This window comes from Garra rufa, chromosome 5, assembly GCF_049309525.1.
Source record: "Garra rufa chromosome 5, GarRuf1.0, whole genome shotgun sequence".
In the NCBI taxonomy this organism is placed as follows: Eukaryota; Metazoa; Chordata; class Actinopteri; order Cypriniformes; family Cyprinidae; genus Garra; species Garra rufa.
Window position 1 is genome coordinate 30,953,014 of NC_133365.1, and position 20,641 is coordinate 30,973,654.

Genomic DNA, 20,641 nt, shown 5'->3' on the forward strand with positions numbered 1-20,641 from the left:
CGTTTACATTTCAAGCCTAAAAACGTGTGGAAAACGCTAGGCGTGCCGCTTTCTCTTTCTTTCCAAACCGCTCTTGCAGCTTGCGCTCCTGTGGCGTGACTGGCGTCAAGGATAGGTAGGATGAAATGTTAGAATACCGGCTCACAGTACAGGAGTTTTAAAATCCTAACTGAATATGAAATCTGGTTGCAGCGCACACATACGGAGAATCTTTGCAGATTATCTTACCTGAAATCCTAAACATGCATACACTACAATATTTGAAATTCGTGGCGCATCACACTACAAGATATTATTAGAATTATCATGCTGGAGGGAGCACCTCTCGTGATCTCTCTCCGCCGATCGTCATTTCTGCCATGGCAGTGTTTAGTGTCCTGCCATCAGCAGTGACCAGCTGGAAGAGTTCCGCGTTCAAATGCACCTGGCCGCAAAGCCCCAGCAAAAGTAATTACCATGAATGTGTCGGACAAAATTTTATATTGATATTTATTGTTATTGATATTACTAGTATTTTCTGAGTCAGTGTCTCAAAGATGAAGACTCGACATCTGCTCATGGCCTTTAATGCCTAAATGCATCTTTATGGATTAGGCCTATAGCTAATGGAAGAGTTTTGTTTTCGATTTTAATTATTTGGTTTTACAGTAGTGAAGTAATAATTTAAATAATTTCTATAGATAATCGTGTCTGTGACGCAATTACCTGGCTTTCGGTTAATTATTGTGAAGCCCTCCTGTTTAACACCAAGACATCAGAAAGCGTATCCTGTTTGTTTTCTTTAAAAGCACGTTTTGTTAATACTGTTTGTTACACAAACTAAGGTAGACCCTTTACAATTCCGGATGATATTGTCACGCCAGGCCAGCAGAGGGAGCCCTTACCCCCACTGACTGTTGCTGCTCCCTCTGCTGCCTCTATGGTTACTTCCTGTTTATCAGACATAAAAGCCAGCTCATCACACACACACATCGCGAAGTATTGTTTTGCTCCAGCGGACTCTACCAAGCGTTTTCCTTTGCTCTCAGGTTTCCTAGTCTCCTTGTTGTTCCCTAGCCATAGTTCTGTTTTTGTTTTCCCAGTCTTAGTCTTAGTTTTCTAGTTTCTTGTTTTCATTTCATTGTTTCATTTGGACTGCCCACTTGGATTTTGACCCACGCTTGTTTATTGGATTACGCTATTGGATTGTCTTCGCTGTTCATGTTTGCTGGTGTTTTCGACCCTGTCTGTCTGACTACGATCTGCTTAATAAAGCCTTGCATTTGGATCCTCACTCTTGGTCGTCCCGTTTGTGACAGAATACTTCGCCACACCCGGATCCAGCGGCTTTACTCACCACCAGCATCACAACATGGACCCAGTCGACCAACTTCTGCTCCTCAGACAAGGAGATCTCCCCATCAAGGAATATGTTCAACGTTTCAGTGAGTTGTTGCATAAAGTATCATTTTTTGATGAGGTATACTTTAAGGACTTATTCCGTATGGGGCTGAATGAACCAACAAGATCAATGTTGCCTGGGGGGAAATCCTTATGCTCACTGAAGGATTATATGAACTATGCACTGTCGTTATGCGGCTCTCCATGTACTGTGGGTATTCTAGTTGAGCCCCAGCACAAGATGTCTGCTAGCTTCAAGCCACAGCACAAGATGTCTGCTAGCTTCGAGCCACAGCACAAGATGTCTGCTAGCTTCGAGCCACAGCACAGGACGTCTGCTAGCTTCGAGCCACAGCACAAGATGTCTACTAGCCCAGAGCCAAAGCACAAGATGTCTGCTAGTTCAAAGCCTGTTCATAAGATGTCTGCCTTTCAGGAGCCCCTTCACAAGATGGCTACCTTCCCTAAACCTGTTCACAAAATGGCCGCCTTTCCCGAATCAGCTTTCGGAATGACCATCCTTCCTGAGTCCGCATTCAAGATGGTCACCCGATTGGACCCAGCTCACAAGAAATCTACCACGTCTGACTTCTCTCACAAGATGGCTGCCACCCCAAGGCCCGATCACAAGATGGCCGCCATCCCCAAGCCTGTTCACAAGATGGCTGCCACCCCCAAGCCAGTTCACAAGATGGCCGCCGTCCCAAAGCCTGCTTCCAAGATGGCTGTCCTTCCCGAGTCAGCTCATAAGATGGCCGCCTTTCCTGAGACTGCACCCAAGATGGCCGCCCTTCCTGATCCTGTTCGCAAAATGGCTGCTCTTCCAGACCCTGCTCACAAGATGGCCGCCGTTCCAAAGCACGTTCATAAGATGGCTTCCGTTCCTGAGTTCCCGGTCAGAATGGCCACCACGCCAGAGCCTGCTGCAAAGATGGCCGCCACGCCAGAGCCTGCTGCTAAGATGGTCGCCACGCCAGAGCCTGCTGCTAAGATGGCCGCCACGCCTGAGCCTGCTGCAAAGATGGCCGCCACGCCAGAGCCTGCTGCAAAGATGGCCGCCACGCCAGAGCCTGCTGCAAAGAGGGCCGCCACGCCAGAGCCTGCACCCAAGATGACCGCCACGCCCGTGCTGGCACACAAAATGGCCGCCATACCTGAGGCTGTTATTAACAGAGTGGCTACAGCGTCAGACTCTCACCCTTCCAGGACGTATCAGAGACTAATGTCTAGCTTGGAGGACCCACCACTGCTGTCAGCTCGTTCGGCTGGTCCCTTACTGTCAGCCGAGCCAACGTCTGCTCACCCCACATCAGCCAAGCCAGCGTCTGCTAGCGCCACATCAGCCAAGCCAGCGTCTGCTAGCGCCACGTCAACCAAGCCAGCGTCTGCTCACGCCACGTCAACCAAGCCATCGCCTGTGAACGTCATATCTGCTTCTCTCGAACCTGCACCAGCTGCCGTTCCTACCAAGTCAAGTCAAGTTACAGCTGCTGTCCCTGCCGAGTCAAGTCACGTCACAGTCACTGTCCCTGCCAGGACAAGTCAAGATACAGCTGCTGTTCCTGTCAGGCCAAGTCAAGCAGCTGTTCCCTCCGAGCCAAGCCAAGCCACAGCTGTCCCTCTCACGCCAAATCAAGTCACTGCTGCTCTTGTCATGACGAGTCAGGTCATAGCTACTTCTTCACTGCCAAGTCACATCTCCCCTGAGCATCCAGAGCCTTCACTCCCAAGCCATGCAGAGCCAACGCTCCCAAGCCATGCAGAGCCAACGCTCCCAAGCCATGCAGAGCCAACGCTCCCAAGCCATGCAGAGCCAACGCTCCCAAGCCATGCAGAGCCAACGCTCCCAAGCCATGCAGAGCCAACGCTGCCAAGCCATGCAGAACCAACGCTCCCAAGTCACACAGAGCCAACGCTCCCAAGCCCCACGCCCAATGACCCGGAGGGCATTCCTCTGCCAACTGTGTTACCTGTTATGGCTATCGCCATTTTGAGTGTGTGGGCTGCACACTGCGCCCCAGTTGCCTCTTCGGCCCATGAGTCTGCCCACAAGTTTGTTCTGGAGACCTCATCTACAGGCATGTCCGCTGCGCCTATACCTCTTTCGGAGGTGGCGTACATAGCGGAACTTCACGCTCTGCCCGCTCCGCCAAGGCTTCACGCCCTGCCCGCTCCGCCAAGGCTTCACGCTCTGCCCGCTCCGCCAAGGCTTCACGCTCTGCCCGCTCCGCCAAGGCTTCACGCTCTGCCCGCTCCGCCAAGGCTTCACGCTCTGCCCGCTCCGCCAAGGCTTCACGCTCTGCCCGCTCCGCCAAGGCTTCACGCTCTGCCCGCTCCGCCAAGGCTTCACGCTCTGCCCGCTCCGCCAAGGCTTCACGCTCTGCCCGCTCCGCCAAGGCTTCACGCTCTGCCCGCTCCGCCAAGGCTTCACGCTCTGCCCGCTCAGCCAAGGCTTCACGCTCTGCCCGCATCGCCTGTGCTCCCTGCTCTGCCAGCACCGCCAGTACTCCTTGCTCTACCTGCTCCGCCAAGGTTCCTTGCTCTGCCTGTTCCGCCAAGACTCCTTGCTCTGTCTGCTCCGCCAAGGTCCCTTGCTCTGTCTGCTCCGCCAAGGTCCCTTGCTCTGTCTGCCCCGCCAAGACTCCCTGCTCTGCCTGCACCGCCTAGGTTCCCTGTCATCTCTGTCTTGGCGTCTGGGGCCGTTCCAGAAGTCTCTGTCTGCCCAGGAACTGCCACGAAAGTCGTTCCTGAAGTTCTCGTCTGCCTGGTCACGGCTATGGAGGCCACGTTCTCCCATGAACTCTCTACTTCTCTCCTTGCTCTGTCTGCCTCCTCTATCTCTGTTCTCCCCAGGTCCCAGTCCATAATGCGGCCTCCTGTTCCGCCCTGGAGGGCTTCTACGCCTCCTGTTCCGCCCTGGAGGGCCCCTGCGCCTCCTGTTCTGCCCTGGAGGGCTCCTGCGCCTCCTGTTCCGCCCTGGAGGGCTCCTGCGCCTCCTGATTCGCCCTGGAGGGCTCCTGCGCCTCCTGCTCCGCCCTGGAGGGCTCCTGCGCCTCCTGTTCTGCCCTGGAGGGCTCCTGCGCCTCCTGTTCCGCCCTGGAGGGCTCCTGCGCCTCCTGATTCGCCCTGGAGGGCTCCTGCGCCTCCTGCTCCGCCCTGGAGGGCTCCTGCGCCTTCTGCTCCGCCCTGGAGGGTTCCTGCGCCTCCTGCTCCGCCCTGGAGGGCTCCTGCGCCTCCTGCTCTGCCCTGGAGGGCCGCTCCGCCTCCTGCTCCGCCCTGGAGGGTTCCTAAACCCCTTGCTCCGCCTTCGGCTCCGCCCTGGAGGGCTTCTACGCTTCCTGCTCTGCCCCGGAGGGTCGCTAAGCCTCCTGCTCCGCCCTGGAGGGCTCCTAAGACTCTTGCTCCACCTCAAAGGACTGCTCTGCCTCCAGCCCTGCCCTGGAGGGCTCCTGAATCTCCTGCCCTGCTCTGGAGGGCCTTTGCCCAACCTGTTCTGCCTCAGTCTCCTGGCCCCCCCACCGCTCCCCTGGACTGTTTCCTCCTGTTGTTTTTTGGAGCGTCTGGAAGCCGCTCCTTGGGGGGGGGCTATGTCACGCCAGGCCAGCAGAGGGAGCCCTTACCCCCACTGACTGTTGCTGCTCCCTCTGCTGCCTCTATGGTTACTTCCTGTTTATCAGACATAAAAGCCAGCTCATCACACACACACATCGCGAAGTATTGTTTTGCTCCAGCGGACTCTACCAAGCGTTTTCCTTTGCTCTCAGGTTTCCTAGTCTCCTTGTTGTTCCCTAGCCATAGTTCTGTTTTTGTTTTCCCAGTCTTAGTCTTAGTTTTCTAGTTTCTTGTTTTCATTTCATTGTTTCATTTGGACTGCCCACTTGGATTTTGACCCACGCTTGTTTATTGGATTACGCTATTGGATTGTCTTCGCTGTTCATGTTTGCTGGTGTTTTCGACCCTGTCTGTCTGACTACGATCTGCTTAATAAAGCCTTGCATTTGGATCCTCACTCTTGGTCGTCCCGTTTGTGACAGATATATTACTTATACCTTTATGAGCAAAAATGAAGTTTCACATCACACTGACGCCTCCATGTCCGGCAAAGCCAGCTCCAGCTTTCACTCTCCGCACAAACGATGGATATGCGCCTAATAGCACACATTTATTTAGGTTGATCGATTAAACTAATATTGTGATATGCTTTTGATACGGGGTTTTTTTTTTTTTATATCTATGGACTTTAATTTAAATCGTGATGACTTGAGAAGGCTAAATTAATCTGTCTGCCGCTGGTCGCAATTGGTCGTTACTTTAAAAAAAAAAAAAAAAAAAATTGAATTTAACAAACAAAAAGTGTTCCAAAAATATGTCTAAATTAACTTCATAAACTAAAGAAATGAAAATAAATGTAATCACTTTGCTATTAAAAAACAGCAGTAATGGAGAAGAGAAAGACAAAAAAGAAAAAAGTCGGACTCGGGCCAGTAGATGAGACGTCCAACATTTTTGCAATGAATGTTTGTTTAATAGCCTATTTAACATTGTTATTTAGGCTACTTTCTTATTTAAATATATTATTTAATTGATTTATTTTTGCATTTTTTGACTGCCTGCTCACTGACTGAAGTGCTAAAATAAACACGCACGTTTGTTAATAATGTTTGAGCCTCATTTATTTTGTGTTTCAAAATTATATACATATGTATTTTATTTATATATAGGCCTATATACACACACGTTATAATTTATATTTATAAAACACCGCGTTTGGGAGGGGAAAATCGGGGCAAAATCGGGCTAAAACTCCTGTAGTGTGAGCCGGGCTTTAAGCAACCATGACCTGCTCTCCATGAAGATCCGGAAGTTTTAGCAAAGGATAAATGGATTTCCAGCATTAAAAATCGCTTGCAGTAGCTCTGCTATTAAATTTATTTAAAAATGGTTATTCCTGTACAGCGATAAGCTGTTTCTCCAACTTGGCAGTGCTTTCAATGTTATTAAGGAAAAGGATGAAGCTGTTCGGTTGGTTCTTGTCACAAGACCTGTGGTGAGATGTTTTTATCTCTATGCGGCGCGGACGCGCCTGGAAAAAAACGAGCGCGTCGCGTACAGTATATCTATAAGTCAATTAAATAATATATTTAAATAAGAAAGTAGCCTAAATAACAATGTTAAATAGGCTATTAAACAAACATTCATTGCAAAAATGTTGGACGTCTCATCTACTGGCCCGAGTCCGACTTTTTTCTTTTTTCTCTTTCTCTTCCCCATTACTGCTGTTTTTTAATAGCAAAGTGATTACATTTATTTTCATTTCTTTAGTTTATGAAGTTAATTTAGAGATATTTTTGGAACACTTTTTGTTTGTTAAATTCAAGTTTTTTTTTGTTTTTTTTTTAAAGTAACGACCAATTGCGACCAGCGGCAGACAGATTAATTTAGCCTTCTCAAGTCATCACGATTTAAATTAAAATCCATAGATATAAAAAAAAACCTGTATCAAAAGCATATCACAATATTAGTTTAATCGATCAACCTAAATAAATGTGTGCTATTAGGCGCATATCCATCGTCGCTTCCATTATGAGCGCACATACCACGCGTCTACATTTCAAATAACGAACTTGAGCGTGCAAAAGACACGACAAAGGAACGGCCCCTTTGACATTTAAATTACACATAATCACTATAAACCACATATAATAATAAGAAGAAGAAACAACAGTAGCCTAATAATTGGCCAAACCTTTCAAATATTTAAATATATTTATATTATATTTATATATTTTATTTGAATCAACTGATTCATTAAAGTCACTGAATATTTAACAAATGAAACAGTGGACTTAAAATAAATTATTAATTCAGTTAGGCCTATATTTGATCACAAACAATGATTAATTCCTCAATGAAACATCACTAATTATTATAGCCTATCTTTTATAATTATACCTACTATAGACTATCATTGACTTTAAATTTACTGTAGTAATTAATACAGAGACACTAATTTGGGCAAACAGCACTAGTGACTTGTTTAGGACTTGAAGCTTAAAGTTGAGGACTTGCAACTCGACTTGGACTTGCTCGTCTTGACTTGGGACTTGACTTGGGACTTGTCTGGCTTGTCTCGGGACTTGACTTGAGACTTGAATGCAAAGACTCGAGACTTACTTGTGACTTGCAAAAACAATGACTTGGTCCCACCTCTGGGGAGCAGCAATGGCAGCATTTCGATTCTTGTTTACTTATAGGGTTGGCTGATGAAGGCCGAAGTCTGTAGAAATCAGTTCGTAATTTAGTATTAGAGACATCGATGAATCAAAATATCTTGTCCTTTTTTTTTGATTAGCTATTTGCTCTTGTACTTCAAGAGGGCATTGTGGTAAGATTCACTCAATGTTAAATTAATACTTTTTTTAATAAAAATTAAATTGATCTTAGAGTGGCCCAAAAATACTGATTGTCTGAATGTCTGATATCAAACTAAGTGGCATCTGCTAAGCAAATTATGCCAGAATAATGTTTCTGAGACATTTTTTCAATTATTTTTAACCTACTAATCTCTGAAGTAAGTTTCCCCCAAGTTCACACAAGTTTTCCAGCAGAGTAATCATGAGTAGCCTAAAGTTCTTCACATTGAGAATGATCTATTTACTTTATTTGGCAATCAGAAAGTGCCCTAATATATTTTGTATTAAATTTGAACAATGTATCTACTGATTTATTCGTTTAACCTTAACCGACTTATTTTTGTGCTACACAAATCCAGACATTCTACAATGTCTAGAATGTAAATTATTCACTCTGTAGCTGTGTGAAAGACTTTTATTTAAACCAGGGGAATAATTTGAGAACCCTAGTCTTACTAATAATTCAAGTCTTACTGATAAAAAATAAATGTTTATTGATTTAGTTTTGAAATCGTGTTGTATTAGCAATACAAAGGATTTACAAGAGAATGAAATATGTAAGCTGGATTCTAACAATTCATGCGAGACTGATTACTGATCTACAATAACTGCGAAGATAAGTAACATAGACAGAAGTGTGAGGAATTTAAGATGAAGGAATAGTTCAAACTGAGGATAAGTGACTTCGTTTTTTTTTTTTCTCTCTCTCTCTCTTATATACAGCCCAATGAGGGCAGAGCCCATATTTCAGTTATTTTTATTAAAGACAGGTGAATCCCTTGGCAAAATGTAATACCAGGAAAATTCTCAGAAGTTCATTTATTGGACACAGCTATTAATGAAAACTAAATAATAATTCACCTTACACAAATTATAATTTTAACCGTGAAGTCTCGACTTGGGTGTTCTGAATATTTAATGAATGGAATAAACTCAGAACTTTAATAATGCAGACTTAATTTTTCATTTTTATTCACTGCGGAATGTAAAAGGCATAACCCAAGTGACACATCAAATGTCAAGTAGCACTTAAGGAATTGACCTACTATAAGCAAACACAGCGGAGCCCTCCTCGAGCGAGGACAAATCATTTTCACTTTTTCATCACATGCAAGAAATGATATCGATTTCAGGAAGGTTCCGTAACGAAGAGCTACACAGAACAGACACCACCACAGCGATGCCCTCAGCTGCCATAATCCTCTAGTGGTGGCTTTAATTAAAAGAGAATCTTTAATTAGTCTAGTCGGCAGCAACTGACATTTTGGGTGCAGTTTGTCATTTGCGGGGAAATGGCACAGTCATGACACAAAGACCACAGGGCGGGATTCACAGATCACTGCACTGTAAGGGTTTCGGATCAATTACTGTAAACACCAGGGTGTGAAGAGGCTAATATTATATGAGGTGACATCAAGTCTTTTGATTGTGTGAATCACATGAAAGAGCTCAATGAGATTTTGCCGATTTTTGTTCCCCCACCTGAATAATGGAAAGAGACTACACACTAGTATTTTCCTCGTACATGTTTTGTGAATGATTATTTAGTGTATATTAACAGCTGTTTTTGCGCATTATTACTATTAATTTAAACTTTCAAGCTCCAACAAGGATAAAAAAAGTACTTAATATGGCTCAACTGGTATATTCTACGTCTTCTAAAGAAGCACAATCGCTTTATGATGAACGGTATGAAATTCACAAACCTCAAACTAATGGCAAACATCTTTTCTTACTTCACATGATCAAGCATTGTAGCCATATTTCATTACAGTTTATGTATCTATACAGTGGTCAGTTTTGTATTTTGAGTGAATTGCATTTTAATTTACATTTTGATCTGTTTAAGTGATTGTATTGCTTTAGACGATTTTATACCAATATATGCGTCAAGCCTTTTGGAATTAATTTAATCTTTATGTCCTTTTTGGAGCTTGAAAGTTTTGATTTCCATTGACTTTCACTGTATAGACAAAAACAACTGAAACATCTTTAAAGGAATAGTTCATCCAAAAATGAAAATTACCCCATTATTTACTCATCCTCAAAACATTCTAGGTTTATATGATGACTCTTTTTTTTAGATTAACACAATCGGAGTTATATTAAAACTGTCTATTGAGAATGATCCATTTACTTTATTTGGCAATCAGAAAGTTCCCTAATATATTTTGTATTAAATTTAAACAATGTATCTACTGATTTATTCATTTAACCTTAACAAAATTCCTTTTGTGCTACTCAAATCCAGACATTTTACAAGAATGAAAATTATTCACTCTGTAGCTACAGTATGTGAAAGACTTTTATTTCAAACAGGGGACTAATTTGAGAACCCAAGTCTTAGTAATAATTCAAGTCTTACTAATAAAAAATAAATGTTTATTGATTTAGTTTTGAAATTGTCTTATATTAGGAATACAAAGGATTTAGAAGAGAATGAATGACTTTATGATGACTTTCTTTTTTTAGATACAATCAGAGTTATATTAAAAATGTTGTGGCTCTTCCCAGATTTATAACGGCAGTGAATGGCCGTTGAGATTTGAAGTTCAAGAAAGTATTTTAATTGAATTGCATTGATTTACATTTTGATCTGTTAGTGATTGTGTCCCTTTAGAAGATGTTATACCAATATACCAGTCAAGTTTTTTTTAATTAATTTTACCTTTATGTCCCTTTTAGAGCATGAAGGTTTAGATTACTATTGACTTTTACTGAATAGACAAAAACAACTGAAACATTTTAAAAGGGTAGGTCACCCAAAAATTAAAATTACTTCATGATTTACTCATCCTCAAATCCTTGGTGTATATGACTTTCATCTTTCAGTTGAATACAATCAGATTTATATTAAAAATGTCCTGGCTCTTACAAGCTTTATAATGGCAGTGAATGGTTGTTGCGAAGTGCAATAAAGCCTATTCATCCATCATAAAAAATGCTCCACATGGCTCCTGGGGGTTAATAAAGGCCTTCTGAAGCAAATCAATGTGTTAATGTAAAAAAAAAAAAAGTCATATTTAAAACTTTATAGAATGCAGTGTTTGCAATTAGTGATGACAGAGCTTATCTGGTTGCGGAAAATTACAGTTACTCTACTTTTAAATCATAAATTTGATTTAAACAAAATGTCTACATAATATCCCCATATGCTGTTCGTAGCAGACCCATTGTATTAGCCCTACTGTTACAGCCTGACATGACCTTATTTTAAACTTGTTACTATTACCATTTTACATAACATTTCTTTATTTTATCTCACAATTCTGACTTTTTTTCTCACAAATGCAAGTTTATATCTTCTAGTTCAGACTTTATAATTCGATTTAACTTTAACTTTAACTTTTATTTTTTTTCTTAGCAGAATTGTTAGATTTAGGGCTGGTTGCATAAACCGCTTAGTCTTGTCTTAAAAAGTTAGTCATCAGTTTTTTTTCCCTTCAAGACTGGTCATCAGGGCCGCTGCTGGCCAAATGGGTGCCCTAAGCAGAAATGTACTTTTGTGCCCCCTCCCCCAAATATTACGGAAGTATAAATAAACTAATTTAAAAAAAAACACCTACTATAGCGGCCAAAATAGAACTTTATTCAAATAAAAGTAAATACATAAATAAATTGTACAATTGTGGCTCTACAGCAAAAAATACAAACTAAAATTACACTTTAAATAAAACATTTAAAAATGTGAAATCTTAATAAAATAAACAATAATAAACTGAAATAAAATCAACACTGTCTTGAGCTTTCCAAAGTTCAAAATTTACAAAGGCACACTTCGACTTTTTCTTGAGGCAAAGTCGTTAAACCATAAAACCATGTTTATTTGCCTTTTTATCTATCTTTCTATCATATCCATGCTTGTAAATTGTGTTTTATAGAATATATAATATTTGCATTTGTCTGTATTTTTAAAATATATTTTTATTCTGTGTTTTCCTGTTTGCATCAAGGGTGTGAGAGAAACGAAACTTCAAAACTCTTGTATGCACTGTACATGTGGCAGTTTTGACAAGAAAGCAGACTTTGACAATAAAGAGACAAGGGTTATGATGTCCACATATTTTTGTTGAGGAAATGATAGGAAGGATTATGTGGATATTTTAATTAAATGTTTGGTCAAAATTAAACAAGGAATTCGATCATCATGTAAGTGTAACAACTGCATTTACCAGGCCTTTGGTGCCCTTTTCAGGCATTTCTATTAAAATTGTAACGTAAACTGTTAATTTTGTATTTATGTATTTTAACAATGTTATTTAATTTAATGACACCATATGGTCATTATTAATCAATACTCATAATTGCCTCTGTGTTTTAATATAATGCATTTTAAGTCATTTTGTTTACTTAGATCTGCTTGTATTCATATTAAGAAAGATGCGTTAGTCGTGAAATTATTACCAACATTAAAACACATTATTAACGTCGACAGAATACCTGAAAGTGATGCACGGGCTTCATCTTGGGCTTTTTTTTTCTTTCGTTTCTCGGCGCCGGACTGTTGACGTCTCTTTCCAGGACCAGGCATATTGTTCATCAATTATTATCATCATTTTTGGCCAAATAGGCAGCTGTAAAAAGAGGTGAGGGCGCGTCCCAGCGCAGACGCTGCGCGTCATCACGTGTGCTTACTAGTCTACTCTGCATTCACCATGAAATGCAATATATACGTTTATATTTTTATATTTTTGTTGATTTGTATATGTATATTATTGATATTAATTTATTATTATAATATATAAAAACGGGCAGCTGGGATGGTGCCCCCCTAGGAGTTGGTGCCCTACGCAGACTGCGTACTCTGCGTATAGGGAGCGGCGGTACTGCCGGTCATAATTAGTATAATTAGCGTCATTTGAATCCGAAAAGTAAAACTAATTACTCCTTAGCTAACTGCTAGTTAGGCAAACTAGTTCTTAAGACACAGTCTTAAAATAGTGGCTGTGTTTATGCAACTCGCCTCTAATCTTGGAATTTTGGAATTTCTTGGAAAGTCAGAATTTTGAAATATAAACTCAAATTCACCCTTTTTTATTCTTTTATTCCATGGCTCCATAGACTGCTACTTGAAAATCATAGCTGTTTTCATCCATAGTCTGTTTGTTTAAACATCTGCGTTTAACTTCAAATGGTGTCTTTGACGGCAGTATTCTATAAAAATTATTTGCATTCCAATTCTGGCATCAAAAAGCACAAAAAAAACTAATTTCTCTTATTCCATTTTATGGTAGTAGACCTAACTGTGATGTCTATAAACTTGGTCTATAAACTGTAATATCTAGCTTCAGCTAACTGCGGTACGCATTCCAGAGGATGACATAGGATGTAGACATAATTAAAACTGTTCTTCTTTTTTGTGTATGAGTTGGAGAGAGATTGCTTCATTCCAGAAAGCTGCTGGGTGACAGGGACAGTGAGAAAGGGATCGAACGATTCTGATTTCACCTTTAATACCCCCTGTCGCTCTCTCTGCCTGTTTCTCTGCCTCTGCTGACACTGTTGTTAGACAGTGATGGTCAATGCCCCTTTGACCTTCACTACTTGCCTGCCTTAAATCTGTGGAAAAAAGCTGAGATAACACCCAGGCATGATTGTATGTGTGTGTGGATGCATGTGTAATTTCAAGCTTGACAGCGGTGTCTGCCTCAGTTCTGTGCAGGCAGGGTTGATCTCCCAGGAGCCTCCAGGGCAGCTACAGGGTGGGTGTGATGCGGGAGAGAGCGAAACCTTTAAAATGACTGACAGCTGTCATTGAGCACTGGATCAACCCCTTTTCTCTCTTCTCCACCAAATTTCAACAGGAAATCCACCTGCTTATGAATTCAAATGACCAGACATTTAGCTATGATAGGAGAAATAAAATGCGTTAGACGCATTTTGTTTTCCATAAACAGACAGTTAGTGATGTGGTTGTCATTTACATTCATATTTGACATTAAAATCACTTAGACTGGCTCCACAGAATCTATTTTCTAGACATTTACAGAGTAATTAATGCAAAGTATGTGGCAAATTAGTTGGTAAAAGGCTTCAAACTTTTCCTTCAATACTTCAATCAAATTAAAGTAATTATCAGTTTTGCAAACATGCCATTTACCCAGAGGGATTACAGATAATGCAGAAGAACAAACACAAACCCCTGAGTGTTGTTTCTCATTACCATATTGCACTGAATGCCCTTCTCTGCCATAAAAAAACACACACATAACATTTCGCACAGACACAATCAAAACCAGTGTCAGCGATTTTGACAGACTCATTATGAGCTGGCACTTTTGATCTCTTTTATTCTTTGCACGTCCACACTTTCTTAAGGCACATTGTCTTTAATGTCCTTTTTGCTTAAAGTTGAACTCTATTTCAACTGTCCTCCTCCTCTGCTTGTTGTACACTGACAAAATGCTTTTGAACTTCACTGTCAACATGTTTTTATTTTTCACCAATCTTGTAACCAACCTTTTAGATTTTAGGGTTTGTTTTCACACTGGTTTTCATGTTTAAGCAGAAGTTTGAAAATTCTGTCATTAACCCTGCATAGACAGCAACACAACTGACACGTTCAACACCCAGAAAGGTAGTAAGGACATTGTTAAAATAGTCCTTGTGATGACCTTTCTGGGCCGCTGTTTTCACAGAGGCAGAAAGCTCATGGATTTCATCAAACATATCTTAATTTTTGTTTCAAAGATGAACAAAGGTCTTACTGTCACGATGCAGGCAGGAACACACGAACAACGACGTAAATAAAAGACGTATTTTTAATAAATCCAACGGAATACAGGCAGACACAGGAACACCAGGGGAAAACATTCATATAACATTAAAGACCGACAAGAGTACTGGGAAACACACCTTAAATAGACTAATTACAAACACAGGTGCAGACAATAAGGGAGAAACCAAAAACACTCAGAACTGCGGGGGAAAATGGGAAAAACCAACAAGAAAGTCCGGGGGTGTGACATTACCTCCCCCTCCCGGAAGGCACGTCCTCGTGCCGACAAACAGACAAAAGGAAACAGTACAAAGTCTTAGGAGGGGGCTTAGGTGGAGGACGGACTCCCGGGAGGAGGACACAAGATGGAGTCCAGGGTGGTGACGGAGGGAGGAGCCAAGGAGGTGACAGGAAGGGGCTGGAGCAGGAGGAGCCAGGTGGGACCCAGAACTCAGCCATGATGGAGTTCCAAGGTGGAACCGATGGAGGGAGGAGCCATGGTGGAGGAGAGGCTGACGACTCCATGGGGCCGACCGACGGAGGCGGAGCAGGTGGTGGGAGAGCCCGATGCGGAGACGGAAAGCCGAAGATCTTGGGTGACACCGCGGATCCGGAGGGCCAAGGCGGAACCCAAGGCTCTGGCGACCAAGGCGGAGATGGAGATCCGGAGGTCCGCGGCGGAGCCGGAGCGACAGAGGGCCGAGGCTGTGCCCGCGGGAGGGAGGAGGTCCAACGAGCTGGTGGGACGGAGCGACGAGGCACAGCCGGAGGAGTATAGTCCAGAGGCGAAGGTGGGGCGACGACTGACCAGGGCGGAGCCGGAGGGACGATGGAGCCCGGTGGAGCCGGTGGACCGACGGGCGACAGCGGAGACGAGGGAGCAGAGAGCCGGGGTGGAGCCGCAGGGTCGGAGGGCCGAGGCGGAGTCCAGGACTCTGAGGCTGGAGGCGATGGTGAGGGATCCTCCAGCCATGACACCGATGGAGATTGGCAGACCCGCGGCGAACACACCGCACAGATGGTGGGCTGAGGGTGAGCAAGGGGACAGACAGCAGACAACGGGGATTCATGAAGGCTGGGCGGAACCAGCGGTGACTCTGGATGGCTGGGCGGAACCAGCGGAGATTCAGGCTTAGGCAGAAGAGGGAGGGTGGGAGGGAAATCCAGGCAGATGGGTATTTCCGTGAAACAGTCAATTAAGTCCCCAGAGTTGTGCTCTTGCTCACCCCCAGTGGCGGTGCAGTGGACGGGGCTCTCTACAGCCCTCTCTTGCTCCACGAAGCACTCCACCGTCGCGGATGTAATGGCCGGCTCACGCACCTGATCAGCAGTTTTGACCCCGTCGGCACTCCATACTGCTGTCGCTCCGGGCTCGGGCTTTCCGTCTGTGAAGGGCTCATAATCCGCGGGTCGGGGTGGCTGGCTGGGCTCTGGGTCCGGAGTGGCACTGGCGAGATGCTCCTTGGAACAGGCGGGGAACGCGGGTCTGTTTCTCGCCAGTGTCCACTCCACAAATGTGGCGAAATCCGCTCGAGGGCCATCCTCGGACGACGGCGCTCTGCACGACGCGTTGAGGCTAGCGTCATAGAACGTACAGAGCGCGACGTCCGGGTAGCTGGTGGTGTTTGCTACAAGCTGGAACGAATGAATGTGTAACCCTCGAGCGGTAAATCCCCCTGCTTCAGCCGGAGGAGGATGAATTCAGGACGGAGGAAGGAATCCATGGGGGAAAACACTACGGAAACAAAAAGACTGAAAAACAGAATGATAAACAAAACGGGGTGGAATACGCAAAAAAAAACTGTTTCGGTCGGTCTTTCTGTCACGATGCAGGCAGGAACACACGAACAACGACGTAAATAAAAGACGTATTTTTAATAAATCCAACGGAATACAGGCAGACACAGGAACACCAGGGGAAAACATCCATATAACATTAAAGACCGACAAGAGTACTGGGAAACACACCTTAAATAGACTAATTACAAACACAGGTGCAGACAATAAGGGAGAAACCAAAAACACTCAGAACTGCGGGGGAAAATGGGAAAAACCAACAAGAAAGTCCGGGGGTGTGACACTTACAGGTTTAGAATGGCATGAGCTTGAGTATTTAATGACAGAATTTTCATTCTTAGGTAAACAAACCCTTTCACGATTTAAGAGGTCTGTTAGGAGATATAGTTTGACCTAGGATTGTTAAGTAGAAATTCTGTTCCAATATAAGATATTGATCCAACATATTAATACCAAGTTGCTGTTTTTAGTTTACATCATGAGTTTTTTTACACAAATTTGTACAGGTTATGCAGTTTAAGTTCAGCTGTCATTAATTGCAAAAGGGGGACAAGCCAAATACTGAGACATTCTGATCTTCATGTTCTTTTTTCAATTCAGTTTCTTATTTAAAACAACTCAAACTGATCATATAGTATATGAAGTGAACTCAAACTTGCATGGCACTGTACAGTATGTGAGTGTGTCTATACGCAAATGGATTACGAGCTCTGTAAGATCTACTCTTTTGAGTCAGCCTTGACTAGATCAAGATATCATACTCCATTAAATGATATTATCCTTAAGATCACAATGCTGAGCTGTTCCATCATTATATTTGTTCAGGTCTCATGTCAGTCTCTGCTGAGAAAGTTTAATCATTCGCTTTTATCATAGATTTACTCCGAGGATAAGCTGTAATATCATACAGTAGGTCTATTTTATTCAAAAGCACATGAGCTCACACACATACATCATGCAGTGGAACACTACAGGACATTTTAGTTTTTGTGTTAAGATGTCAAGTCATTTAAAAGAGCTTAATATCTGCTGTCATCCAACCCACTAATAAAGTTTTGAAACAAATTTGTTGTTAATTATTATTCTGTTTTTGCTTTCTTTGACAGGTAATCCAACGGAGAGAGGATGGGTCTGTGAACTTCTTCAGGGAGTGGGACTCCTACAGGGAAGGATTTGGCAAAATCACCGGAGAGTACTGGCTTGGTAGGTTGCGTATTTGTGTTTGTGACAGAGAGGAAGCCTGTGAGCGTAAACTGTGATTTTTAAAATTATCAGTGTAAAAAGCTGCCAACACCTGCGCACCCTTTCAACCACAGATACTCACACAATTACATCTTTTCCTAGGTGTTTCCACACATCTGTGGTTTAATTCAGTCCTGGGTACTGTCAGCAGAGCTGGGTAGATTACTTACAGAATGTAGTCCATTAGTAATAACAGATTACATGATTCAAAATTTTAGTTAGTAATGCAATCTAGGTTATGCAATCTATTTATTAAATGACTTTTTATCTAACTTGTTTTAAACTTACCATTAAACATACAGTATTGATACAGTGGGTTTTTGAGTTAATCTAAAAGAGAAAAAAGAAGAATTAGGGAGGGAATCAATAAATTAAGAATGATTTACTGTCATTGTGTGAATATGTAATCCAGGGATCGACAATAAGGAGTGCCCGTTGGCCCAGTGCCAGCGTGAAAGACATTCGGGACACTTGACTAATTTGTCACTGGTCCGATCGGGACACTGCTGAGTCGTCACAAATGTTTATCATTTGTATGTTTTTTTAAGTCTTGTTAATTTAAAATTTCAAGTGATTTTAAGCATTCGAGCATGGCATGAAAGACAACTCCATTCAGTACTCACATGCTGTGTTCTGTGTGTACAGCGCAATCACCGAGAGACGCATACAAAATTATGTCAAAAGTATGTCAAAATACCTTGGCGAGTAACTTTGTGGCTTTAACAATGATATATCTATATTTCATTTATACAGTGCAAGGGCAGGGTCAATGCAGCTAGCTATCAGGAGATTTTGGAGCACTTCATGCTTCCATCCGCTGAAAAGCTTTATGGAGATGAATATTTCATTTTTCAGCACGACCTGGCACCTGCTCACAGTGCCAAAACCACTGGTAAATGGTTTACTGACCATGGTATTACTGTGCTCAATTGGCCTGCCAACTCTCCTGACCTGAACCCCATAGAGAATCTGTGGGATATTGTGAAGAGAAAGTTGAGAGACGCAAGACCCAACACTCTGGATGAGTTTAAGGCCGCTATCAAAGCATCCTGGGCCTCCATAGCACCTCAGCAGTGCCACAGGCTGATTGCCTCCATGCCACGCCGCATTGAAGCAGTCATTTCTGCAAAAGGATTCACTACCAAGTATTGAGTGCATAACTGAACATAATTATTTGAAGGTTGACTTTTTTTGTATTAAAAACACCTTTCTTTTATTGGTCGGATGAAATATGCTAAATTTTTTAGATAGGAATTTTGGGTTTTCATGAGCTGTATGCCAAAATTATCAATATTAAAACAATAAAAGGCTAGAACTACTTTCAAATGTGTGTAATGAATCTAAAATATATGAAAGTCTAATGTTTATCAGTACATTACAGAAAATAATTAACTTTATCACAATATGCTAATTTTTTGAGAAGGACCTGTATACCTGTGCTACTTAAGACTAGTTTTGTGGTCCAGGGTCACACTTATTAAAAAAAGATAGTATGGGTCAAAAACGATAATAGCAACTTTTTTTTTTTTTTTTTTTTTTTTTTTGCAAAACCACTGGCCCACCCGAGAAAAAAATCATTAACGTTGAGCCCTGCAATCCATAAAAAAGTAGCTGTAATCTGATTCTGAACATTATAAAATGTAATATAATCTAATTACAAGTATTTTTGGAATCTGATTACGTAATCAAGATTACATCTAATCAGTTAATACCCAGCTCTGACTGTCAGTTTATCTATCTATCTCTGTCTAATCTACAATGTTTTGTAAAGCCAACATTCTTGTCTTTGCTTTTCTATTTAAAAAATTCCAGCTATGTGAATTTCTTTACTGCAAACTGCAATCATCTATTCTGTTTGCTAATGCATTTCAGACTCAGGAAGTGCTTTATGAATGGTACACCCTACAGACCTTTTAGACCTGCAGAGAGTCATAGAGTCAACAGTACACGTCACAGATCTGTCGGGGGTTCATTGTGCTACAATTACTGTCTGGTTGTGCATCATCCCTAAACCCATTTATTTGTTGGTCCAACATAGAAACTGAAAAGCACTGAATTAGAGCTCTAAACACATGATCAGTAGATGAGCAGCAGCAACTCTTTCCCTCTGCTTTTCTTCCACTCCATGTAGCAAGTGGGAATCAAATCAACAAGAAAGCCCAAATTGCCATGTTTACCATTTTTGCGAGCCAAAATGGCTTTTGACAGCCAAAGCGCTATAATCAAGCTCTTAACCTGCAGAGAGGTTTAAACTAGAATCATTATTGTGTGTGTTGGTCTGCGTGAGTGTTTTTGTTCCTCTGTTCGCTTAATGAGATGAGCACTGGTGACTGGCTTGTTGTTCTCTGCTAAGATACAGAGAGAGAGAATGTACAGGGAATTTAAAGGACATAAACACACACACACACACACACACACACACACTGTGTGTGAGGTCATAAATTGGCACAGCGGATGCAGGATGACAGATGGATGTGGCATCAGTCAGGCCCATGGGAACATGGATGAAGATACAGTTGTTTCTAATGCTGCCACCCCTCCTCTGCTGGTGTGGCCAAGTGAGGGACTTGCGCTCCAGGGCATACTTATACATGGAAATAGATTCTCATTGTCTTTCACAAGTTAAGTAGATTATCGTCAAAGAGACGTACAGTTTGGTTTAGTCAAGTTTGAAATTACAGACCCTGTTTCTCTGCACAAATAGTGTCGCAGGAGGTTGGCAGTCATTGCGGTTTCTATAGTGTCCTGTTCTGCTTATTCCCCACAGGCTGAGTGAGGGACAAGTGTAGCAGGCCATATTATAGTGTCCATAGTGGCAGTGTAAAGCTTCTCACACTCATGGACATTGTTTACCCTTGAGATTTAGATAAAGCTTACATCATGTTCCTTTTAACCAGTTCAAATTCCCTCATGACTCAATTTTTCTTCCTTATACTTGACCCTCTGTGCCATCAAACACTTCCACAGAAGGCTCATGGGTGTTATAGTGATGGCAGAGGCTGCTCTTGTTGGGTGAAATAAGGCCAGTTTTATAATATACAGTGGTTGAATTTTGAAAAATAGAGCTTCTTCGATGATTTCAGTCTAGGGC

The 20,641-nt window shown here is 42.4% G+C and overlaps 1 protein-coding gene across 2 annotated transcripts in view; it reads left to right on the forward strand.

Moving 5' to 3' along the window:
* fibcd1b (fibrinogen C domain containing 1b) overlaps positions 1 to 20,641 on the forward strand; it is a 120,045-nt gene that overhangs the window by 63,383 nt on the left and 36,021 nt on the right. For both annotated transcript variants that reach the window (XM_073840617.1, XM_073840619.1), the window contains one exon: positions 17,415 to 17,511. In XM_073840617.1, coding sequence (XP_073696718.1) covers positions 17,415 to 17,511 — 97 coding nt within the window. The remainder of the gene's footprint in view (positions 1 to 17,414; positions 17,512 to 20,641) is intronic.